The sequence below is a fragment of the Quercus robur genome, chromosome 8 (genome assembly GCF_932294415.1).
Source record: "Quercus robur chromosome 8, dhQueRobu3.1, whole genome shotgun sequence".
Lineage (NCBI taxonomy): Eukaryota > Viridiplantae > Streptophyta > Magnoliopsida > Fagales > Fagaceae > Quercus > Quercus robur.
In genome coordinates this window covers 23,679,616-23,706,515 of record NC_065541.1, presented here as the reverse complement: position 1 = coordinate 23,706,515, position 26,900 = coordinate 23,679,616, and the positions used below count along the sequence as shown (strand labels likewise).

At 33.0% G+C, this 26,900-nt stretch overlaps 1 protein-coding gene across 3 annotated transcripts; it reads left to right on the top strand.

Moving 5' to 3' along the window:
- Positions 1–1,865: 1,865 nt before the first annotated feature.
- LOC126695037 (protein DETOXIFICATION 18-like) lies at positions 1,866–19,587 on the top strand. 3 transcript variants are annotated; one of them, XR_007645950.1, is made up of 8 exons: positions 1,870–2,271; positions 4,982–5,526; positions 16,969–17,055; positions 17,143–17,199; positions 17,538–17,776; positions 17,872–17,990; positions 18,149–18,422; positions 19,136–19,587. XR_007645950.1 is itself a non-coding variant. In XM_050391646.1 (7 exons), exons 1-7 carry the CDS (start codon positions 1,984–1,986, stop codon positions 18,278–18,280), a joined length of 1,287 nt encoding a protein of 428 aa, XP_050247603.1. In that variant the 5' UTR covers positions 1,866–1,983; the 3' UTR covers positions 18,281–18,497. The 3 variants fall into 3 exon arrangements, 2 of the variants coding, with proteins under 2 accessions (XP_050247603.1, XP_050247602.1); XM_050391646.1 differs by lacking the exon at positions 19,136–19,587 and having other exon boundaries at positions 1,866–2,271; positions 17,538–17,596; positions 18,149–18,497; XM_050391645.1 differs by lacking the exon at positions 19,136–19,587 and having other exon boundaries at positions 18,149–18,497.
- Positions 19,588–26,900: the final 7,313 nt, after the last annotated feature.

The window sequence follows — 26,900 nt, the reverse complement described above, 5'->3', positions numbered from 1 at the left end:
ATGTAAATCCAGGTATGCATCTACAAAGTAATGAAAGTAGGCAAATTTAGTATTAATTAAAATTTCTCCAACAATGATTAGAAAATACAAGGCATAATAAGTAGTTTAATTATGATGTAAGAGTAGTGTCTGATCATTTCCATATATGTTAAACTCAGACACTCCCCGATATAGCTTCTTGTTGTTCTAGCCATCCTTAATGGCCAGGACCACAAAAAACCTTTGCAGTATATATCGCATCTGGAATAGCCATAGTTTGGCGGGCACCGCTTAGGATAGCAAGCCTTATAGCATTGAACATCATACACATAATAAGCTTCCCCAAGCTCAACAAAAGCAGCAAACATCACAACCACGGCAATGAGGAGCAGGGCTACCACTTTGGTTGAACCCATTTGTGCTCCACTTCTTTGTACTTTGTAGCCTTTAATTATAAATTGTGATGTGTGGGGTTTTGTTTTGTGAGAGTCTTTGCATTTTATAGAAATATATTTTCGTTGGAAAACAAATGGGAGTTAAAGAGGCCCACCTATTTTTGGGTTAGACCATGGAATCATTTAGTTGATTTATGGTGTAGGTGTAAATGAGCGGATTGTCATGGAGTTAGTCAGTTATAAAATCACAAAAATAACATGTGTAAAGAGAACATATGCATACAACAAATTTTGTGACAATTTTGTCATGTAGTAACAAATATGGTTATATATAATTGTGTAAATATAATATGTGACACTCGTCTATAATGAGTTTTGTTTTTGCATTTGTGACAGAGGATTCAAAAATCCCTTTATTTATGCCCCATCAATCAATATCTTTTACCATTACCATATATAATTGCAAAAGCCAATTCCTTAATCTCCTCCATTACATCTCTCAATTTCTTAAACACAAATTAAACTTATTCTAAAATCAATATATTTAAAATAATATACCAAGCAATTCTACTTCATACTGACACAAAATAGAAGGGGCGGAAACTGATATAAACACAGCATAAAAACTTCCAAGAGAAAGAAGATTTTTTTTAAAAAAAAAACCTCTATTTCCTAAGCACAAAAATGAAGTGTCATAAACAAAACTAAACTCTTGATTTGTGGCCTTCCGAGTTCAAAGTTCAAACCATAGGAAATCCTCCAATTGTCCACAAAGAATTGATGCATATGATTGGTGTTAAATCTCTTTTGTGCAAATGCAAACATTTTACATGCAAATTGCAATGGTAATGTGACTTTTTTTTACAACGATGTTTTCCCTTTCTCTCATTTTAGGTGGATGGTATTAATCAAAGTCATTGTACAATTAAGTGGATGGAAATAATTGAAGTTATCACGGAAAATACCTTTATTCCCATGTCTTTTAATAACGGTTTTCCTCGTAGCCACATGAATTTTTCAACTCCATTGATTTTTTTTTTCTAAGTTATCGTGGAGAAAGGGATTTGAATAATTGAATCTTGAAGATTTTTGTTAGAAATATTAAAAAATGTCAATTAAGTTACACCTATCTTTGCAGTTAAAGTATTTCTAAATTATTTCTCAATAAAAACAAAAGTTTGATCAATCTCTGTAAGCCTTAATTCGAGATTTTTTCATTGTTTCCTCCCAAATAAAGGATAGGTACATAGTCAACAAAATGAAAATTATTTATTTTTTCATTTTAAAAAAAAAAAAAAATCTCACATTGCATCAACGTTTCATTAAAAAACAAGAAAAAAAACAACTTCCGGATCGAGTGGCGCCACTAGATTTTCCTCTAGATAAGAAAATCAGCACAGCTGTCAGATCATGTATCGAAAATTAATTTATTTGTCTTTCCTAGTTTGTTGTCTCCCTCAATGTTTAATTCATTGTGAAAATCAGTGATTTGTTTATTGGATTGGGCCGCACGACCATGTCAAAATCCTAGTAAGACTGGCATGTATTTAAGAAGATTATATGGAGAAGAGGTTGTAGAAGAAAAACAAAAAATATTCTAAAACCAAATATGTCACCAAACACAATTTCAGAGAGTGCTACACCCTTGTTTGAGGCTAGCGATCACCATCACAACGAAGAAGAAGAAGAAACAAATAGAGGGTGTTGTAAGAATGTGTTGGATGTGGTAGAGGCCAAGACCCAATTGTTGTTTTCCCTACCAATGATTCTCACCAATGTTTTCTGCTACTTAATAACCTTAATATCTGTCATGTTCGCCGGCCACCTTGGTGAGCTCGAGCTTGCCGGTGCAACTCTTGCAAACTCATGGGCAGTTGTCACAGGCCTCGCTGTCATGGTAACTCTTTCTATCATGTTCATGTCTTTCATTTCTTTTATTTATCTAGTTTTTCTTCATTTTCTTAAAATCTTAAATTAAGCAGCTTCGTATTACAATTTTTTTTGCAGTATATATCAATCTTGTTGCTTGTGTTATATTATATTGTCTCCAGGCTGGGGTACAAATAAGTATCAAACCCCAATAAATACACATAGGATTTGGAATTAATTACATCATAAGTAATTCTTATACTCTTGTGGAGGAATAAGACTCAGTGGGAGAGAGCAGAAGGGGCAGAAGGAATTGTTTGTTGCCTCTTTTTTTTTTTTTTTTTTTTTTTGGGTTTTGTTTTATAAAGTGGTTTCCACGTAATTGTTTTCGAATATGACAGTGATGATTGTGAAAGGTCGTATTGACAATCCATGCAACCACTCCACTGCACTCTACATATGACCAAGAATAAAAAAAAATTCAATAGCAAAAGCATGCATAAAGCCATAAACGTGACCTATAATATGATTAAAAAACTGAAGGTTCACGTGATTGGAGCTATGTTTCTTGATTTTTAAGTCCTGCATACCAACCTCGAATAATATATAATAAATTACACATTGTCTTAAAAGTTTAAAAATATATATATTTAATTATTTAATTATAATTCTAACAATATACATCTAATGTAGTGTTAAAAGTATTGAGTTTATGACAGAGTCTAAGTTTGTGTGTTGTTTGATAAAAAGAAAGGGAAAGAAAATTTTTAGATGGAACCAGACATTTTCCATGTTGAGAGAGAAAGACAAAAATAACCTCTTTTTTTAACTCTTACAGTTTCACCTACCCTACCTAATTCCCACTTTTCCAGCACTCATCATCAATCTTTCCATACTCCTCTTCACAAGCATCTTCACACCTAAGAGAGAAAGACAAAAGTGGTCCTTTTTTGCTCTTACAGTTTCACCTACCCTACTAATTCCCACTTTCCCAGCTCTCATCATCAATCTTCTCAAACTCCTCTTCACAAGCATATTCACACCTCAACGGTAATAATCAGCACATCTTTTTTTTTTTTTTTTCCTTCTTCTTGTCCTTCTATCGGTAATAATCTCAACTTAATTTTTTTTTTCTTTTTTTTTTTTCGCTTAGCAATATTAATTTTCTGTCCAGTATTAACTCAAGTTAAAATCTTTGGCTTAGCAATATTAATTTTGCCCATGTTTTTTATGATGTTGCCCACGATTTTAACTAGATCTTTTCTGCCTAGTATAATTTGTTGAACTTATATTCAAAACTTTGTTGCCCACGTTTTTCTTCCTAGCAAAGTTAACACATAATACCATTTTTATTGCCCATAAAATTTATATTATATATAATAATAAAAACTTATGTGTAACGTAAATTTTTATATTATTTAATGAGTACAAATAAATCTATTTTTTATATATTACGTAACAAGCACATATTAGTCAATTTATATAATCTACATTTTCTATCTTCCTACTTTTTTTCTTCAATCAAATAAAAGAGTTTTCCACATTTGTATTTTTCTACCTTATTTTTCCACCTCTACAACTAAACACACGCAAGGAAAAATCAAATTTTTTTTATTCTCCTACTTTTTCACTCTTCTAACCAAACAGTTCCTCAGTCTACCAAAAGAATGATTAAGACCAAATGAGGGTAATCGTACATACCATTGAAGTGACACAATTCTTACTTTTAGATTTATTTTAAGGATCCGGTTAATGTGTGCCCTTAGAGCATACATTAAATTTTCTATTTTTGAAAATATTTTTTTGGGAATTGAAAAAGCTGTCATTACTTTTTCAATTATTGAGAAATTTTTTTCCAAAAATAAAAATTAATGTGTACCCTTAAGGCACACATTAGTAAAATCCTTATTTTAATGAACAATGAAAATATTTCATGATCAAAGCACTGTGGTACAGTTGCATGAGCAGACAAAAAGAAAACACACAAGGAAACAAAACTATACCTGCTGCCAAAGCTGACCCACTAGGCACTAGCAAATACTAACACAAAAGAGGGATAGACTAACAGCTAAAATCAAACAGAGAGTATGGGATGATGATCCAAAGGGTACAAAGAATCCAAGGGCACTCTCAAGTCTTTAACTTCAGCTGACACCTCTGAGAAAGAGACCTCAAACTTACCCACATTAGTTGTCAAACCAAACAGTGCCTTGAACTCTACTAAAAACTGATTATTAGCCTCAATAGAATCTTTGTTAGCAGCATAAAAAATCAACTGGTCATCAACAAAACATAGGTGAAACAGATTCACTTTTGTTACTTTTAGGATGGTACATGAAACCATTCCATCCTGCTCTTTTTTGCAATATGAAACTTGTGAAAACCGTTATAATCAGTACAAAGAGGTAGGGGGACAAAATATCCTTTTGCCTCAACCTCTTTTTCACTTCAAAATATCCAAATAAACCACCATTTAAAGCTATAGAGTATTTAGGAGTAAATATACTTGTTAGAATCCCTGCTGGAATGCCCGAGAAGATTTTGATAGAAATTCACTGCCATACTTGTTATTCTGGTTCATGGTTAAGACGTATTGCTGCTCCATCGGTTTCGACCGAAACTGACGCTGTCCACCCGAAACGAAACCGAACCGAACTGTGGTTTCAACTGAAGGCTAACTATTCAATGATACTCCATAGTTGACTCTTACATTATAATTATTTGTTTTTTCATTCTAGATTGGGTTAAGTGGATCACTTGAGACACTTTGCGGGCAAGGATTTGGAGCAAAAGTATACAGACTGTTGGGGATTTATCTACAAGCTTCTTGTATCATATCCTTCCTCTTCTCTATCATCATAGCCATTATATGGTTCTATACAGAGCCTATACTAATCTTACTTCATCAAGAAACTGAGATTGCTAAGACGGCCGCTCACTATATAAGGTTTCTCATTCCTGGATTATTTGCATATGGCTTCGTGCAAAACATCTTGAGGTTTATTCAGACACAATCTATTTTGTGGCCCCTGGTCATATTCACAGGTTTACCTTTGGTTATTCATTCTGGCATTGCATATGCTTTAGTACACTGGACATCTCTCAGTTTTGTGGGAGCTCCATTGGCAGCTTCAGTTTCATTATGGCTATCAGTCCTTATGTTGGCCATGTATGTGACTTGTACAAAGAAATTTGAGCATACATGGGGGGGATTTTCATTGGAATCATTCCAATACATTCTTCCAAGCTTGAAACTAGCCCTTCTCTCTGCAGCAATGGTATGGTGTAGACACCCCATTTTACAACTTGCATTTAACCAACTGGTAGATCTTCAGATTTGTGATACAAAACAAATCTTGATGTTCTAACAATCATAATGGTATGTCATGGGTTTTGATCGGACCACCTGATCAAAAGTTATCATACAAACAATTTTCAATGATCATGGCTTGCCTACACGATGGGCCTGATCGCGTCCTATTCTAAACACTTAATTTTGATTGGTTCTCACAAGAATTAATTTAAAATTAATCAAATGTGATTTTTGATTGGATTTCATTTTATTTCATTTTTTTTAAGAAAATAATAAAAAATGTTTTTTTTATGGCATCTTATCTGCTCTTTTTAAAAAAAATTCCAGAGATATGATCTATGAAAAATTCAAAAAAAAAAAGAAAAAGAAAAAAATGCTCAAAAAACGTCATTATCTTCAGCAGTAACTTGAATCGCATTTTTGGTCAGAAAAAAGTTGAAATTTGGATTTCTCTATTTCTATAAAAGTTGTAGAGAATTAAATTTCCTTCCAAAAAAATTCAATCCCGAATCAATTGGAATTTTGAGCAGAAAGTTATGACCAAAATACGAAACAGGTGCAGAAGATAACACAAACTCAGCATTATCTTCAATTTTCTCTCAAAATTTCAAATGAGTTCAACATCAAATCTGGTCAAGCCTATCTAATAGACTTATCCTTTCCCTTTGCTTCAGAAGAAAGATTTTTGAAAAATAAATTGGGTAAAGAAACAGATACAGCCTATGAAAAAATTCAAAAATGCTCAAAAGACGTTACTATTTTCAACAGCAATTTGAAACACATTTTTGGCATGGATAACGTTGAAATTTGGCTTTATCTATTTCTGAAAAAGTTTTAGATAATTGAATTTCCTTTCAAAAAACACCCATCTTGAATCAATTGGAATTTTGAGCGGAAAATTAGAGCCAAAATACGAAGCAGGTGCAGCATCATTTCAAAATTTGAATGGGGATCAACACCAAATCCGTCCCAGCTCATTTAAACGGGTTATCTCCTCCCTTAGCTTCAGAAGAAAGCTAATAAATTAGCTTTAAAGCTAAGCCATCCCTTCCCCTATAAATAGAGAAGACCTCTTCCATTCTCTGGACCCCGAATTCCCTCTAGAGAGCTAGTGAGAAAGCAGAAAAGAAAAGCTGTTAAGCAACCATTGTTCTTACTTTGGTTGTAGTTTAGTAATTCCTTGCTTTCTCCCTAGCCCTTTAAGTGATCACTTCCCCCCTTTTAATTTATGCTTGTAAGTAGTTAATTGTGTTTTTTTAATTCTTTATACATGCTAGAATAAATGCTTACAAATCATTATTCACTTCTTTTATGCTATGCTTGGATGAACATGCCTATATGTCTTATTGATTTTCTCTTACATGCTTAGATGAACATTTCTAGGTGATACACAATTTTCTCTTGAATGCTTAGATGAACACTTCTAGGCTAATACACAATTTTCTTTTGAATGCTTAGATGAGCACTTCTAGGCTAAGACACAACTTTCTCTTTAATACTTAGATGAACATGTCTAGGTAGTTGTTTTAATTTTTTTAAATGCTTGAACAAACATGTCAAAGTATTTTGATTTTGTCTAGATAAACATGTCTAGGGTTTTTCCTTTACTTCTCTTCATAATTGCTTGGATGATCAAATATGCTTAAAGGTTTTATTTTTATTTGTTTCTCTTTGCAATTATGTTGATGACAAATAACATGATAATTTTGTTTTTCCTTCACATGCTTAGATGAACATGTCTAGGCTAGGAATTCTTTATTTATATTGATCTCTTGGATGAACATGCCATTACCTTCATTTTTTTAAAATTATTATCTAACAAGTTTTATTTTTTTATTTTTTATTTTTTTTGTTTCTCTTTATGTCAAATTCCCCTAACACATATTTATTTACAATTCCTGCAAATCACATGTTTATATGACATATTCTTTGAATTTGTTTGACATGACATGACATTGGCCACCTTAACCTAGGAGACCGGTTTTACCGGGCGAGATGGGTGCTTAATCCCTTCCCATCTCGTAAATTAGCCTCCGAACCAAGATCAAGGGTTCTAGACAATTTTTTTGTATATACAATTTTACCCTTTTTAGAATGTAACTAGGAAATAAAGCAATGTAATTTACTTTTCTTAGATTGTACCTAGGACAAAAAGTATTGTAAATTTTTGTTACAAAATTTGATGTAAATTGTCATATACATTAATACAACAGAAGTATTTTTCATTAAAGGTTTTCTTGTTTTTCCTTTTTAAATTAAATAAGTGGCGACTCCATGTAAAACCCTCGATCTAGGGGGGAGTACATTTTTTACAGTGGCGACTCCACTGGGGATGTTGAAGGCTAGACTCTACTTTAGGTTATGGTGGCCAACCATGTCATTTGTTTGTTTATTGCTTTTAATAATATGTCATATTTGTTTGCCATAACATCATTTGCATGATTGGAATTGTATATGAATTGTGTATGTTGCCCGGAAACCACGGTAATTGTAGCCATGGATCGCGGTCCTCCTGGATTCGTGTACCCAGTGGTGAACCTACCACCCCATCGCCTAAGACTCGCTTGATCTTTCTTGCGTTTCGTAAAGGACAAACTCTACCGTTTGGACCAACGCGGCGTTCATACGTCACAAGTTGGGAGGTACAACGTCCTAGCTTTTGGGGAACCTATTAGCCTACCTTTTACCTTCATGTAAGAAGCCATAGAACTAATCTTTAGGTCAATCCCATAAAATACATTGCATCCCATGAATGTGTTTGGCCGTTGTTTGATCCATGATGTGCCTTAGTCCAATGCTTAGGCCCATCATAATTGTTTAAGATTTCTTAAAAAAAAAAATCTAACTTATGCATTTTGGTTGAGACCAAAGAATCTCAATCAGGGTTCAAGCCCACCAAGTTCAAAGCATATCTAAAAGCTCAAGATCATCAAGATTAAAGCCACCAATCTTAAAGTGCAAGGCCCAAGAAAACATCAAAACCAAGGCTTCCAATTAAGAAATGGCCAACAACCAAGAAGATCGACACATGAATGATCATAGGGAACAACCGGATCTCACCACTCAAGATTTACTCAACATGGTAGCTGGTCAAGCCCAACTCCAAAAGGACATCCAAGCATTGATCCAACAGATGGGGAAAAAGAATGATCATGAATCCTCTAGGGCCTAAAATGATAATGGACCCAGAAATTCTAAAGAAAGCCATGGCTTGGTGTTGACTGAAAATGAGAAGAAGATGGTTGAATGAATGGACCAAATGGAAAAGCTCCTAATGAGATCTAGAAGGGTCGAAGAAGCTATGGATCTGCATTCACTTTCGCTCTTTCCTCAAGCAAGGGCCCCACCAAAGTTTAAGATGCCAACATTGGACAAGTTTGATGGCATGAGCTGCCCTAAAGCCCATCTGAAAATGTACATAAGAGCATTGCAACCCTTGGGAGCTGATGAAGAGTTACTGGCCCAAATGTTTCAAAATACACTCACTGGAGCTGCCCTACGTTGGTTCCTAAATTTGGAGGATTCTCGAACTTGGACTTGGGAAGATATGTGCCATGAATTTTACAAGCAATACAAGTACAATACTGAGGTGGACATCACTTGGCGAGACCTTGAGACAACCAAGCAAGATTCCAGTGAATCTTTTCATGCATTCATCACAAGGTGGAGGACAAAAGCAGCCCAGATGACCGTTAGGCCCAATGAGGAAGAACAATTGAACATGATTATGAAGAATCTCCTCCCGACCTACAACAAGTATCTATTTGCTCAATACTTTCCTAACTTCAAGACCCTAATTGTTGCTGGAACCCAAATTGAAGATGCCATCAATAACGGTGGGATTTTCCAAGATCTCATGGACCAACAAGTCATTGCTGCACCAACATCTACCAATCAATCCAACTCTACTTCATGAGTTGCCAAGCCATAATGGGTTTTTCAAGAATTTTTTTTATTACAAGCTTTGTCTGTTCCTTACTTGTTTCCATTTTTTAATTTCATTTCTTGTTTGATGCATTTTGTTATTCATGCTGTGTTTGATACAAAAATTTAAAAAAAAAATTCAAAAACTCAAAAAAAAAAAAAAAATTAAAGAAAACTTTGGACTAGGGGCATTGGGATCTTTAGTGACATTTCTGACTCCTTTCAAAGCCCAATTGAAAATGGTTTCCTTGAGGCCTACAATTTCTGTCAAAATGGACTTGTTCATGATAATCCTTCAAAAATTACAAAAATGCTTTTCTTCAAAAAGAAAAAAATAATAAAATAAAATCAAGGAAAACTTTCAAAAAAAAAAAAAAAAAAAACACTTCCAACCAGGGGCATTGGGCCCTTTAGTGGATTTTCAAAAATGATGTAAGGCTTAACCTTCTCATCAAAGCCCAATCCGCTTGGAAAGAGTGTGAGAGGTCAAAATTTTCAAATGTTATTTTCCTCAAGTACTACATGAGAATTCCTTTGGCAAAGCCTTTACAAATCATAATGCTTAATGGGCCAACCAATCAATGTGCACAAAGAGAGAATTAATTTCATTTGATTCATGTAAGGATCTTTGCTAAATCACTTAGAACATAAGAAGAGAAGGTCCTAAAGGCAATCAAAGAAAATCCAGTTATTAGGAAATCAAAAAAAAAAAAAGATTCCACTGATCAGAAATTCTCAAACAATGTACACTCAATCCAAATCTTAGAACATTTTTTTGTGTCACAATATTGAAGCATTCATAATTTTTATTCCAAGAGGAAGTTACTAAAAGAGTTTGAGTTACCGTGCCTATAAACAAGCCTTACTAGGGATAGGAGGCCATCTTTGGTTTAGCCACATTATTCCTTGACACCCATTACAAATATCATCCATTGCTAGCCCATTTGAGCTATTAAACAGTTAGCCTTTTTTTCATGAACCCATAACAACCTAAACCTAGGGTGGGAAAATTCGAGTGTGCATACTCAAATTTTATGCTAAGGAGGACAATCTCATAGCTTCAATGAAGACATCAAGAAAAGCAGAGTCCATCAAGATTAGAAGAAAAAATGAAGATCACATTTGAGAATGCAGATGATAATACTCCATCAAGATGAGAAGACAAGACTTCATTAAGTTGAAAGCTAAGAGATTCCATCATACGGAAAGAGATGAGAGCTCATCAAGTCAGAAAGCATGAAGCAAAAAAAAAAAAAAAAAAAAAAAAAAAAAAAAAAAAAAAAAAAATCCTGCTAGATTGAAAACCTAAAAGGACAGTCTAGGCAAAAATTAGGGATAAAAAAAAAAAACAATGGTAGATTGAAAACCTAAAAGGGCAGTCTACGTAAAAGGAAAGAAAAAAAATCGAGTGTGAGAGAGCCTGCTAGATTGAAAACCCGAAAGGGCAGTCTAGGCAAAAATTAAGGCACAAAAAAATTATTTTGAACTATGGATGACTTGATCCTTCTTTTAAAAGAGGTACATAGGCAGCTTTTTCAAACACGGTCATATAAAAAAAAAAATCATTCATTCATTTGCTATCAAAGAAAGAGGACAAAAGAAGTCCAATTGGTCGAAAATCGAAGAGGCAGCCTAGTCACAATTGCCAAAAGAAGAGAAAAAGAAAAGGCGACCTTGTCATAGGTTTCAAAAGAAGAGAAAAAAGCAGAACAAAGAAGGTCGAAAACTGAAAAGGCGGCCTAGTCACAAGTTCCAAAAGAAGAGGAAAGATTTGTCAAGATGAAATTCTAGAGATTTGAAAAACAAGCATGAAAGCACATTCATACAATAAATCAATGAAGAGAAAGGCAGAAAAATTCAATCACAACAAAGACCTTAGCACAAATTCAAATCAAAGAAGAAAATTTGAAAGCTCAAAAAAGAGTTGCCTAAGAAGAATACAAGGCAAACAAGCATGATATAACATTGATACAAATGATCCATGATGACCAGTGAGTAGATGACAAGAATGATGAGAATATTAGCACAATGTCAAGAAAGGGAGAAACAAGAAAATCCTTCTAATGCCTAACTTTTCAGTATTGCACACTTGAGGGGAATATCTATAGGGGATTTTGAGCCTTTTTATACCATTTCTTTCATAACCTGAACCTAGCCTACATTACAACCCATGCATAAAGCCCTCCTTGAAGTTTTGCTAGTCATAGGCACACCCTTAACTCTGGCAATATTTTCTCTTGGATTAAAAAGGAAAAATGCTTGAGGTTATCAAGCCCCACTGGCAAGTAATCTCCATGATACAGTTCCTTAAATTCTCAAATGACTTGAAAGAATTCTCTAATTGAGGGCACTCCCTTTTTGTTTGTTTCCAACAAATGTGACTCCCAAATTTGGGGCACTCCTCTTTGTTTCTATCCCAAAAAAAAAAAAAAAAAAAAAAAAAAAAGTGTCTCCCAAACTTGAAGCACTCAAAAAAAAAAAAAAAAAAAAAATCACATGACTCTCAAACATCTCTACATTTCATTTCTTTGATTGTCCTTGAAGACCTAATCCAATAGTGTTTAAAAAGAAGAAGCAAATTTGATTACATGCATTCAATGACTTTGTTCCTTTTTAGTCAAAAAGATTGACTTGACTCCTAAACAGTATGATATGCTAAAATAGTCGTTGAAAGGATTATCTCATGGTCATTTGGGAAAGAAAAAGAATTTTCTCAATAGGCACCACTATTCACCAAATGGTTTTTCAAGAAGAAAATCAATTTCTTTCAAAAAAAAAAAAATTTTACATTATCAAGTCCATTTTGAAAATGCAATGCAAGGTTTGGTTGGAATCCATGATCATCTTTTGGATGGACTAGATATCTTCCCTACAGACTTGAACTATGTCTAACTTGGTCCTCCTGAAGAAAAGTTCGTAGGCAACCTGTTAAAGGCTCTGTAAACAATAGGCACCAAATCAAGACAATGACCCAAAGTTGTTTGCAAATAGCTTTAAACTAGGGGCATTGGCCCATTAGTTTTCATCTGCAAGCTTTTCATCTATTTTTCTATGCAAGCATGTTTATACTAGGGGCATTGGTTCAAATTAACTTGTTTCTAACAAGCTTGATAAAGGAAAATTTTCATCTTTGCAGGAATTAAGCAAAAATCTCTCAGCATTCAATAACAACTTCAAGTCCAGATCACCAAATCAGCTGAGGAGTCTCACATCTCACATGGATCAACTAAGAAGTCTCCCACATCACACAAGGCTCGACTAAGGAGTCTCTTGCATTCATTGTCCAACATCTCAAGCTCTAGGGTTTGACAAAGTTTTTTTTCTTGAAAGTCACAAAAAAGTTTTCAAAAAAAAAAAAATCCAATTAGATTTTCAGAAAATTCATAACTTTTTTTCAAGGAAACCTGAAAGTTTTTCAAAATTCTTACAAATTTTCAACAAATCCCATCAAGGTTTTCATACTTTATTTAACAAATTTTCAAAAAATAAAATTCTCAAAACTTGACAAGGTTTGTGAACAAAATCTTCAAAAAACCCAACAAGGTTTGTCAAAACAATTTTCAAAACAAGGTTTTCATGACTTTCTTAAAAATTCAAACAAGATTTTCAGAAAATTTTAGCATCTATCTCAAAAACCAGACAAGGTTTGTGAACAAAATTTTCAAAAAAAACCCAACAAGGTTTGTCAACAATTTTTCAAAACAAGGTTTTCATGACTTTCTCGAAAAATCAAACAAGATTTTCAGAAAGTTTTAGCATCATTTTCAAATGTTGAGGAAAATCCTGCAAGATCTTCAAACATCTCTCAGAAAAAGAATGCTTGACAATGTTACACAGTTTTCACAAAAATCCAACAAGGTTTTTATCAAATTTCCAAAAGACATGACAAGATCATTCCAAGAATGCCCAACATGTATTCACAAATACAAATTTTGATAAGAATATCAAAATTTTCAAGAGAAAATTAAACAAGATTTTCAACAAGTTTCAAGTTCAAAAATTTTCAAAAAACAGACAAGTTTTTAGAAAATTTGCCAAGATCTTCATAAGAAAACCCAACAAGGTTTTTATCAAATTTCCAAAAGACATGACAAGATCATTCCAAGAATGCCCAACATTGTTTACAAATTTTGATAAGAATATCAAAATTTTCAAGAGAAAATTCAACAAGATTTTCAACAAGTTTCAAGTTCAAAAGCTTTCAAAAAACAGACAAGTTTTTAGAAAATTTGCCAAGATCTTCATAAGAAAACCCAACAAGGTTTTTATCAAATTTCCAAAAGACATGACAAGATCATTCCAAGAATGCCCAACATTGTTTACAAATTTTGGTAAGAATATCAAAATTTTCAAAAGAAAATTCAACAAGATTCTCAACAAATTTCGGGTTCAAAAATTTTCAAAAAACAAACAAGTTTTTAGAAAATTTGCCAAGATCATTACAAGAAAGCCCAACAGACTTTTCAAATAAAAAAGCCCGGCAAGGTTTTTTAAGATAATTTACAGGTTCAAAATTTTCAAAAAAATAATAACAAGTTTTTTTTGAAAAAATTGCCAAAACATTTTGGATCAAAATTTTTTTGGAAACCAACAAGTTTCCACAACTTTAACAAATTTTCATCACACATCGGTGATTGGTTAAATTTCAAGTTGCAAAATTTGGTGTCTTTCTTTTACATTGACATTCGCTTTTCAAGCTCTGTCAATGAGGGGCATTCTGTAGACACCCCATTTTACAACTTGCATTTAACCAACTGGTAGATCTTCAGATTTGTGATACAAAACAAATCTTGATGTTCTAACAATCATAATGGTATGTCATGGGTTTTGATCGGACCACCTGATCAAAAGTTATCATACAAACAATTTTCAATGATCATGGCTTGCCTACACGATGGGCCTGATCGCGTCCTATTCTAAACACTTAATTTTGATTGGTTCTCACAAGAATTAATTTAAAATTAATCAAATGTGATTTTTGATTGGATTTCATTTTATTTCATTTTTTTTAAGAAAATAATAAAAAATGTTTTTTTTATGGCATCTTATCTGCTCTTTTTAAAAAAAATTCCAGAGATATGATCTATGAAAAATTCAAAAAAAAAAAGAAAAAGAAAAAAATGCTCAAAAAACGTCATTATCTTCAGCAGTAACTTGAATCGCATTTTTGGTCAGAAAAAAGTTGAAATTTGGATTTCTCTATTTCTATAAAAGTTGTAGAGAATTAAATTTCCTTCCAAAAAAATTCAATCCCGAATCAATTGGAATTTTGAGCAGAAAGTTATGACCAAAATACGAAACAGGTGCAGAAGATAACACAAACTCAGCATTATCTTCAATTTTCTCTCAAAATTTCAAATGAGTTCAACATCAAATCTGGTCAAGCCTATCTAATAGACTTATCCTTTCCCTTTGCTTCAGAAGAAAGATTTTTGAAAAATAAATTGGGTAAAGAAACAGATACAGCCTATGAAAAAATTCAAAAATGCTCAAAAGACGTTACTATTTTCAACAGCAATTTGAAACACATTTTTGGCATGGATAACGTTGAAATTTGGCTTTATCTATTTCTGAAAAAGTTTTAGATAATTGAATTTCCTTTCAAAAAACACCCATCTTGAATCAATTGGAATTTTGAGCGGAAAATTAGAGCCAAAATACGAAGCAGGTGCAGCATCATTTCAAAATTTGAATGGGGATCAACACCAAATCCGTCCCAGCTCATTTAAACGGGTTATCTCCTCCCTTAGCTTCAGAAGAAAGCTAATAAATTAGCTTTAAAGCTAAGCCATCCCTTCCCCTATAAATAGAGAAGACCTCTTCCATTCTCTGGACCCCGAATTCCCTCTAGAGAGCTAGTGAGAAAGCAGAAAAGAAAAGCTGTTAAGCAACCATTGTTCTTACTTTGGTTGTAGTTTAGTAATTCCTTGCTTTCTCCCTAGCCCTTTAAGTGATCACTTCCCCCCTTTTAATTTATGCTTGTAAGTAGTTAATTGTGTTTTTTTAATTCTTTATACATGCTAGAATAAATGCTTACAAATCATTATTCACTTCTTTTATGCTATGCTTGGATGAACATGCCTATATGTCTTATTGATTTTCTCTTACATGCTTAGATGAACATTTCTAGGTGATACACAATTTTCTCTTGAATGCTTAGATGAACACTTCTAGGCTAATACACAATTTTCTTTTGAATGCTTAGATGAGCACTTCTAGGCTAAGACACAACTTTCTCTTTAATACTTAGATGAACATGTCTAGGTAGTTGTTTTAATTTTTTTAAATGCTTGAACAAACATGTCAAAGTATTTTGATTTTGTCTAGATAAACATGTCTAGGGTTTTTCCTTTACTTCTCTTCATAATTGCTTGGATGATCAAATATGCTTAAAGGTTTTATTTTTATTTGTTTCTCTTTGCAATTATGTTGATGACAAATAACATGATAATTTTGTTTTTCCTTCACATGCTTAGATGAACATGTCTAGGCTAGGAATTCTTTATTTATATTGATCTCTTGGATGAACATGCCATTACCTTCATTTTTTTAAAATTATTATCTAACAAGTTTTATTTTTTTATTTTTTATTTTTTTTGTTTCTCTTTATGTCAAATTCCCCTAACACATATTTATTTACAATTCCTGCAAATCACATGTTTATATGACATATTCTTTGAATTTGTTTGACATGACATGACATTGGCCACCTTAACCTAGGAGACCGGTTTTACCGGGCGAGATGGGTGCTTAATCCCTTCCCATCTCGTAAATTAGCCTCCGAACCAAGATCAAGGGTTCTAGACAATTTTTTTGTATATACAATTTTACCCTTTTTAGAATGTAACTAGGAAATAAAGCAATGTAATTTACTTTTCTTAGATTGTACCTAGGACAAAAAGCATTGTAAATTTTTGTTACAAAATTTGATGTAAATTGTCATATACATTAATACAACAGAAGTATTTTTCATTAAAGGTTTTCTTGTTTTTCCTTTTTAAATTAAATAAGTGGCGACTCCATGTAAAACCCTCGATCTAGGGGGAGTACATTTTTTACATATGGTAAGTGTGCTTTTAATTCTATTGTGTCTGCTATTCTTAATGATTATGCTTTATCTTTAATAATTATAATTTAAAAAAAAAAAAAAAACTGTGACATAGCTTATTTTGATATGAGAATATATTTTAGAATGACAAAATCTGAGGCAGTCTTGTTAAGATAGAAAATACGAACTAAACACTCACCAATGATTGATGAAGTGTTCTGAATTTCAGAAATTTTTCTTTACATTAGTTATATACCATGGCCAAATGAAATTCCAAACTGATCTCAAATTAAACAGGCTAAAAGAACCCGGTCCATACTGAAATTAGCATTATGACCAAAATTACCCCAGTACATAAGTTGAGCCCTAAGACATGGTATCATAAGCACAGTCATGACCTTATAACTTTCACAAGTCCTCTAATTAGAAAATTTTGTCAGTTTGGAGTACTGGGCTTTCGAGATTCTGGTTCTCTTAGCGGGATTGTTGCAAAACTCAGAAACAACCACTTCATTGATTGCTATGTGGTAAGCTTCACGGTCATTTTCCCTAGCTGTATCAGTTACAGACTTGATTTTTTGCTTTAATAATTCTTTTTTGGATTAAAACTTCAGCGTGAATACAGAAGCTATCGCTTTCATGCTCTCATATGGTCTCAGTGCTGCTGCAAGGTTAGTCTGTATAATACCTTCGTTTTAAGTTGTCTTATTCTTTTTAAGCTCTGCATTTCCTTTTCCGTTGACAAAACTTAAAAAAAGAAAATTCCTCCAACCCACTATTTATGCCATGATTGAAATAACCATCAACATGTACTTTTAATCACATGAATTTTTTAATAGTAATGTGACTTGTTAAGAAGACTTAACAAGGCCTGCGATTAAGTATATGTGGATGGTCTCTAAAAGCCACATAATTTGTTGGAAGAGATTCTTCAAACTAGTTTAGAGGAAAACATTGTCTTTTCTCTGGTATGTTCCAAATATTGAAAAAATTTAACTTATTGTGACAGCACAAGAGTGTCAAATGAGTTGGGAGCAGGCCATCCCAACCGGGCAAAGAATGCCATAGGTGTGAGTCTAAAGCTCTCTCTCCTTGTTGGGGTCACACTTGTTTTGGCTATTGCATTTGGTCACAATATATGGGCTAGTTTCTTCAGTGATAGCTCTGAAATCATTAAGGAATTTGCTTCAATGACTCCTCTGCTTGCAATTTCAATATTCATTGATTCAGTGCAAGCTGTCATTTCAGGTCTGAATCATACAATTTTCTACAATACGCTCTATCTACCTCATCATTACAAATTTACATTTTCAGTTTCAAGGCTAATGGTTTTGACACTGCAGGGGTGGCCAGAGGATATGGTTGGCAGCACTTGGCTGTTTATGTTAACTTGGCGACCTTCTATATCATTGGTTTACCAATTGCATGCGGCCTTGGATTTAAGACGAATCTGCAAGCTAAGGTGAGCTTATATCATGATACTATGAACAAAGTATCTACACATCAGTTAAACATGTCTGCATAGACGTACAAAATTTTATTTTTCTTATTCACAAATTTGAGAAACAATCAACTACAAAATTTTTGTAATGTTTCCTTTGTGTGCATTATGTTATACAGGGTTTGTGGATTGGCTTGATCTGTGGCCTCTCCAGCCAAGCTGTTGCCCTCTTTTTAATTACACTGCGAACCAAATGGGCTAAACTAAGCCTCCCCGAGAAAGATAATAGAGAAAACCCAGTTTTGGTTTAATTGAATGACAAGCTGCGGAAAAGAGATGAACAACATGGCCTGCTTGGGTGAACTAGGCTGGGTTTGGATAGCACTGAAAAGGAAAACCCAGCATGCCTGCTTTTTTTCTATGGATCTCATGCACTATTCATGGGACTCGCAAGTACAGATTTTAGCAAATTTTACCTTAAAACTGGGTCTTACAGCACTATTAATATATTTAAAATTTATTTTGCTATAGTGTTTTTAGTTTTTAGTTTTCAGCAATAAACGGTATCTAAACAGACCCCTAATAAATGACCAATGATACACATTATGTTGCACATGCATTTTGTAGTGACAAGTTTTAGCATGTGGTCTGGCAAATATTTCACCATATTTGATAGAGATCCCGTAGAATTTAATAGATCTTTGTTGAATTTGGTGCACGGGTGTGGATTCGGATTCAAGTGCGGGAGTTGGCAATTTTTTAAAAAGTAGGGTGCGGGTGCAGCAAACTGTGGTGATTAAAAAATTGTTAAAAATATTTTTATTTATATTTTCTATATATTGCTAAGCTTATCTTTTTATATAATGGTAAACATATACCAATTTAAGAGTAATGGTAAACATATATTAATAAATTTAAAAGCATATTTATATATATTATTATAATGTTTACACAACCCTAATTTTGGCCCAATAACATATTTATAATATAAATTATTTTCCTTTAAAAAAAAAAAGCAATGAGGTGATAAAATCAAAGTATTGAAGAATAATAAAAACTGATGGGTAAAGGTGATAAAATCAAAGAATCAAAACCTATATTTTTACTATTTTCACAAGTTTCAACATTTTCTATCTTTTTGACTTTTCAATTTTTTCTTCTCTCAGAAGGCCACATGAGGCAGAAGAATGGACGCCGGCAACATGGTGGCGGCCTATTTCAGTCAAAATTGGGCCATATCGGCCATTTCGACACCCATTTTTGCCGGAATCGGCCCGGTTTAGCGAGAATCAGCCCCAATTGGTGCAAATCCAAAAAAAAAAAAAAAAAAAAAAAAGCGACACGGACACGCTGTCAGCGGCATCGCACACCGCGTCAGGTGCGAGTGCGGCAACCCTGGAGCCACACCCGTACTTTCTAGGATAAGCTTCACGGATCTAGTGACAGGTGCAGAACTATGTACAATTGTGAGGGCCATCGCCCCCCAGAAGTTTTAAAAATATCTCCATTATTGCTAAAAATTAGCCTCATGTCATTAGGTTTCTTAGCATTATAAAGACTATATATAATGATGGCAGTCGTATAGTTTGTGCCATCATTCTTAACAAAGAGGTTTTTTTTTTTTTTTTAATTTAATCTAAGCAAAAATGGCTATAAAATCATGATAGGTACAAAATTTTTCTTCAAATTTTCTTTTATATCTATTTAAATTTTGTTTTATGATTTCTCCACTTTAATTTATTTAACAAAATGATAGGGGCTTTATTCACTAATTTTATCTAGTATATTCTGGCCTTAAATTTGTCTTGGGTATAACATTTGGAGAAGAAACTATAAATTGATGTACCATTGTGCTAATATAAGAATTGGTATATTCAGACTTATAAATTCTCAATATATTACGAGTTGGATGATATTGGTTGTTTAACTTTGTTAGTATTTTGAGTGCTAATTTTAATGGAAGATGCTAAGGGTGTGTTTGGTAACTGTTTTTTCCCCTTATTTTTTGTTTCCAAATACAATTTTCTATTTTTGAGACTAAAAAACTTATTTGGTAACCTAAAATGGACAGAAAACAAAAATCGTTCTCAAAACTCAATTTGTAAAGGAAACTTAAAATATGTAAAAGACTGTTTTCAGTTTTTTATTTTCAAAAGTTAATGAAAATATGCATTTAATTTAATGAATCTGTCTTATTTAATAAGTTAGCAATTAGAGTTCAAATCGTAGGAACAATATATTTTAGTATTTTCTATTTTTTTTCTTCAAAAACCTATTTTTTAATTTCAACTAACCAAACATGTTTTTTATTTCAAAAATAAAAAGAAAATTTTTTTTTCTTTATATTTCCAAAAACAAGTTTTTGAAAATAGAAAACAAAAACTGTTACCAAACATAACCTAAGTTTTTTTTTTTTTTTGAATATTTTTTATACATCTCTATAACAAACTAGATAATGTCCCTCGCGATACATGTATGCTTGGTAATTTCATTTGAAAATTATTTTTATTCTTTTAAGACCCATATATAATATTCATTTTGTCATATTGTATTTATAATATTTCCTATAATATTGCTAAATTCTTTGAAGTTTAATATTTTTTAATTCATATTTTATAATTTTTTCTTATCCTAAAAGTGATTTCAGACTATTGAGTGGGTTTTCTTTACTAATCTATATATATGAGATTGGAATTGCATAGTTATTAGAGATTTCTAGGAATCTATACCATAGTATAAATTTAATATTTAAAATAATAAAATAACATCTTGATAAAAGGTAGACTTTATTTCTAAAACCGAACACTTCCTCAACCACTTCATTCTCACCACCAAATCTCAAACACTTTGTTCATAATCTAAAAGGAAAAAAAAAAAAAAAAATTATTTGTGGACCAACATAAAGAGAATGTAATCAAACAATGAATAATTGGCTAAATATACTTCAATTTATCAATTTTAATTGCCTCTAATAGGACCTTTATATCCTAAAAAAAAAAAAAAAAAAGGAGAGAGAGAGAATGCTAAAATTCAAGAAGAGTATAAGCTAAAATTGGGAGAATTGATCTTGTATTATTAATTTTACACATGAGCTTTGTTTTTATATAGAGAAGTTTTTTTTTTTTTTTTTTTTTTTTGAGAAAGAAGACTGTGAATATCATTGAAATCAGTCATAGTCAGCGAACAATACAGAATGGAGATGTGGAGGAACATCCTCCATCCACACCTTAAAGCCTATGACATGTCTTGCATGTTTTGCTAGGTTATGAGCAACAGCATTGCCAATTCTACAAGTATGGGAAAAAGTAATACAATTGACCTCTGTTAAGGTTTTGGTTGAAGCAAGAATGTGGCCAAAAGAAGATAGGGACTCATCATTCCTTTTGAGAGCGTTTATCACCACGTCTGAGTCACCTTCCAATATGTAATTGGAGAGGCTGAGTTCATGAGCGAATGAGATGGCCCGTGCCACTGTTATTACTTCAACCAAGTCGGAGGAGAAAGGCAACTGGATCTGTTCCGATAAGGATGCAAGTACCTGTCCATGGTCATTTCGAATAACAACACCCAAACCAACTTTGTTAATATCTTTGAAAAGTGCCCCATCAAAGTTGATCTTGAGAGAGTTTGTTGGTGGTGGGATCCAAGTAACCCGGTTTGTGCTAGACACCGTGGCTGGAGATTGTTGGGCTCTATTTGCAGGATGGAAAATAGAGAGGGCTTGCCGAGCATTTGGAACGACCTAGTTTATGGGGTAATCATTATGCTGCACTCTAATATGGTTTCTACGGGACCAGATAGTCCAAATTGTTACCACCATCAATTCTATATTTTTTTACTCTTCGTTGGCAAAGAGTAACAGCTCCTGTGTGTCTCGGAATGAATGGTTCTTGCGAAAAGAGAGTTCTTGTATGGAATCCCAGATCGATGTAAGGGTCAGGCATTCCCATATTGCATGGAGAATCGTTTCAGACACTTGATGGTAATGATATTAGCTATCTTCTTGGAGGATTTGTCTCTTCTTCAGGTTCTTCTTCATGGGGATCGTGTCTCTACATGATCTCCAAATGAAATTTTTTACTTTATTTGGGATCCGAAGAGCCCAAACCAGCTTCTAAATCCCATTGTCTTGCACCAATTGTTCTGAAGCCTGAGTATTCAAGTTCACCTTTGCTAGGAAGTGTTACCCAGACTTTACTGTGTACTCACCCGAAGCAGTGAAGGGCCACACAAGTTTATCTTCAACTGAGGTGATGCATAATGGGATGCTCTTTATCAAACTCACCTCCTCGGGAACAAATAGACCATGTAGCAGATTTTCATCCCAGCTTTTAGATTCTGGGTCTATGAGATCAAAAACCTTCAAGTCTTCAAAGCCTTCAACCTGTGGTGATAGGATTTATGGATGGTCAAGGGGTGGCAACCAAGCATCCAGCCACACACTAATGGATTTTCCACATCCCACTCTCCATTTTGCTCCCTTCAACAGGACATCTCGACCCTTTAGCATACTAATTAACTTACAATCGTATATCAAAACCGTAACAGAAAATTAAATAATTTGAAATTAATCATAACAAACCGCAACAACTATAATCAACAACACTAACAAAAAAAAAAAAAAAAGATTTAGTTGGATAAGTACAATACATAAAAGATACATGAGAAAGAACATAAAAATTATGTGAAGAATTACTTAATTCTAGCTTTGATGGAGGGAACTAACAATATGATTGTAGTTTGTACACCATTTGCACACTATTCTTGAATAATTGCAGCTAAAGCTTAAATAATCTTGATTCACAAAGAAAACTCCAAAATAATCATAATTTTTTACTTTTATGGTCGAGCATCATACCAATACTACACTAAATAGTAGTCAAAAATTACTAAGAAACCAAGAAATTGTGAGGGCTAAAACAAAATAAAAAAGCACCTAACCTATGGCATGAAGATCAAAGGTCTATTTGGATACCGCTTATTTTGCTGAAACTGAAAACTTATTGCTGAAAGTACTGTAGATAAAGGTAAAAGTTAGCTGAAATAGTACAGTAGGACCTATGAATAGTACTAAAAAGTGCAGTGAAGCTCATGAATAGTAGCAAAAATAAGTTGAATAGTGAGATAATTTTCATTTTTCATTGGTATCCAAACGGAGGCTAAAGGCTATGGGTAGGACCGGTAGGTATATATAAAGTAGCAGAAGTACAAGAAATGAAAATGGTGAGTGGAAACATGAAAAGTTTTGTGCTTTGTGAGAAAGAGGAAAGTCTTGAAACAATGAACCCAATAACATGAAGAGTCCTTATCTTTTAAATTTTAATTAGCCCTTATCTCTGACGTGGCACTTGAGGAATGTCCTGATATAATGAATCTAAGAGAATAAAGAGTTTTTATCTTTAGAATTTTAATTAGTCAATATCTCTGATGTGGTACTTGAGTAAAGAATTTATGTGAAAAAAATTCCTTGTCAAAGAGAGCGCCACATGGCAGAAATTCATGCTTTCTAACATGAGGTCACTGCTTTTATATATACTAGTATTTAACCCGTGTGATGCACGGGAAAATTACTGAAAATAAAATCTAATGAATGCTAAGCAATTATGCAAAATACCATTTAAACTAAAAGACAAATATTAATGAATGTTGTTATCCTTAGCTATTTGTGTTACATCTAGAGTTTCATATTTAAGTTACTACAATACTACTTATAGCAACTGAAGATCACAATATAAGTATATTATGAGAGGCCAAAACTTATATTATCTTCAAGCTCCCTTTAGCCTTACAAAGTCCCTAACAAAATTTCTTTTGTATTGAATTTGATTTCAGGGGGCTTATTCAAAATTATTTGAATTAAACCTCAAAAATTAGAAAAAAAAAAAAATATATATATATATATATATACATACATACATATATATAACATTACAACATTATAGCAGATTAATATACAAATAAACTACCAATTTAATATGATAAATCACTATTAGTAATTTAGAAAGCAAAAATTAACAAAATTAAAGTTGGTACCCATTTAACCTAAAACTTTTCATATTCTAAAGTTGTCAAACACCTATTAACAAATAGCTATTGATATAAAAATATTCAGTAATTTCTTCAATACCACAAGTTGTTTATGCTGTAAAAAAATTGAGAGAATAACACAGCAAGCATTTTAAACTCTTTCTTGCTTGGATCCTACAAAACAATATGATAGTGTTGGTGGCAAAGTAAAAGATTAGGAAAAAAAAAAAAAAAAAAAAACTGAAGAAGCAAGCGGTTTGGCTAACATACCAGCTAGTTAATTTATATCAAAAGACATAAAAAATCTTACAATCAAATAGAATCCATCTTAAAAGTAAATAAATACATGTGGTACAATCAAATAAATAAAACGTATGTCAAGATGATCAAGTTTGGCAATGAAGAAGACGCAACCGCTATTGATAAGGGTAATCTCTATCTTAAACTTGTGATAATGATGAAGATGCAACAACTACTAATTATGCAGATCTAATCAACAAAAATGATGATAATTACCATAAAAAAACAGTCGTTTATGATATAGCACATCAAGGGGAATAAATAATAAACAAACCTATGAACTAAACAAATTTCATACACATATAAACAAAAGTAGAACACCCACTAAAGTGTTTCATTTCCTTAGACAATGTGGCTCAAGTCACAGCAAGCCCTGAAATGAAAAATTATGAAGATAAAAAAGACATTGTGACACTTCACAATAAAGATTGGGTAATAATGATAATATTGAAGTCACTACGAGAAATGGTGCAACGTTGGGATCCCAAAATAGTCTTTTTAATGGAGACTAAATTGAAGATGAGTGCCATGAAAAGAGAGAAGGAGAAAGCTGGTTTTGTTTTTGGTTTGATTGTTCCAAAAGCTCAAAATTGTGGAGGTTTCACAATGCTTTGGAAGAAAGAGATCAAGTTAGAAATCATGGGATATGCAGGAAACTTCATTGATGCAATAGTGACTGATGAGTCTTCTTATTTCAAGTGAAGAATAACCGGGTTTTATGGGCACCCTGAAACGCATAAAAGAAAAGAGTTTTGGGAATAGTTAAAAAGCCTGAATAGAAGATTCCAACTGCAATGGATTTGTTTTGGAGATTTTAATGAGATTTTGTCAGTAAATGAAAAATGGGGAGGAGTGCAAAGATCCCAAAGGCAAATGGAAGGGTCCAGGTCAATAGTAGACTCCTGTAATTTCAAGGATTTGGGATATACTGGTTCAGACTTTACATGGTGTAATATGCAGGAAGGGGATGACAAAATTTATCTAAGACTAGATAGGGTTTTGGTAACACAAGACTAGATTGAAAAATACAAGGAGGTTTGAGTCCACCACATTGTGGACTCCACATCTGATCACTTTGCTCTGCTAGTCTCAGATTCCTTTACTCCTCGACATCCTAGAAAATGCCGATTTCACTTCGAAGCAATGTTGGATAAAAAGAGAGAATGCAGAGACATAATTGAGGTTGCCTGGGAAAATAGTAGAAATCAAAATACCCCTTGTGGTATGGCTAAGAGACTCAATCAGTGTGTAGCTGAGCTAAATAGGTGGAATTTGGCCACCTTTAGGAAGGTACCAAAGCAAATCCGAAGAAAAAAAAAAAAAAAAAAAGCCCCTTAACAACATGGTAGCATAGCAAGAGACACAGATGGTAGTATGGGAGAAGAAATCAATAAGCTAAGAAGGGAGATTAATGACCTTTTGGATAGTGAGGAGATTATGTGGCAACAGCGAGCAAAGGTTCAATGGCTGATGCTTGGAGACAAAAACATGAAGTATTTCCACTCTAAAGCATCTGCGCGCCGAGGGGGGGGGGGTGTAGGGAAGTGGGGAAGAGGCCCACCTATTTTTGGGTTAGACCATGGAATCATTTAGTTGATTTATGGTGTAGGTGTAAATGAGCAGATTGTCATGAAGTTAGTCAATTATAAAATCACAAAAATAACATGTGTAAAGAGAATATATGCATACAACAAGTTTTGTGACAATTTTGTCATGTAGTAACAAATATGGTTATATATAATTGTGTAAATATAATATGTGACACTCGTCTATAACGAGTTTTGTTTTTGCATTTGTGACAGAGGATTCAAAATTCCCTTTTTTTATGCCCCATCAATCAATATCTTTTACCATTACTATATATAATTGCAAAAGTCAGTTCCTAAATCTCCTCCATTACATCTCTCAATTGCTTAAACACAAATTAAACTTATTCTAAAATCAATATATTTAAAATAATATACTAAGCAATTCTACTTTATACTGATGCAAAATAGAAGGGGGAAAACCAATATAAACACAGTATAAAAACTTCCAAGAGAAAGAAGATTTTTTTTTTTTAAAAAAAAACCTTTATTTCCTAAGCACAAAAATGAAGTGTCATAAACAAAACTAAACTCTTGATTTGTGGCCATCCGAGTTCAAAGTTCAAACTATAGGAAATCCTCCAATAGTCCACAAAGAATTGATGCATATGATTGGTGTTAAATCTCTTTTGTGCAAATGCAAACATTTTACATGCAAACTACAATAGTAATGTCACTTTTTTTTTTTTTTTTTTTTTAAGAATACTAACTATTAACACACACACAGGGAGAGAGGATAAAGTTTTTTTAAAGAAACTTATAGTGGTGTATATCTAATGTAACTTTTTTTGACAACGATGTTTTCACTTTCCCTCATTTTAGGTGGATGGTATTAATCGAAGTCATTGTACAATTAAGTGGATGGAAATAATTGAAATTATCACGAAATAGGACCTTTATTCCCATGTCTTTCAATAACGGTTTTCCTCATAGCCACATGCATTTTTCAAATCTATTGATTTTTTTTCTACGTTACCGTGGAGAAAGAGATTTGAATAATTGAATCCTGAAGATTTTT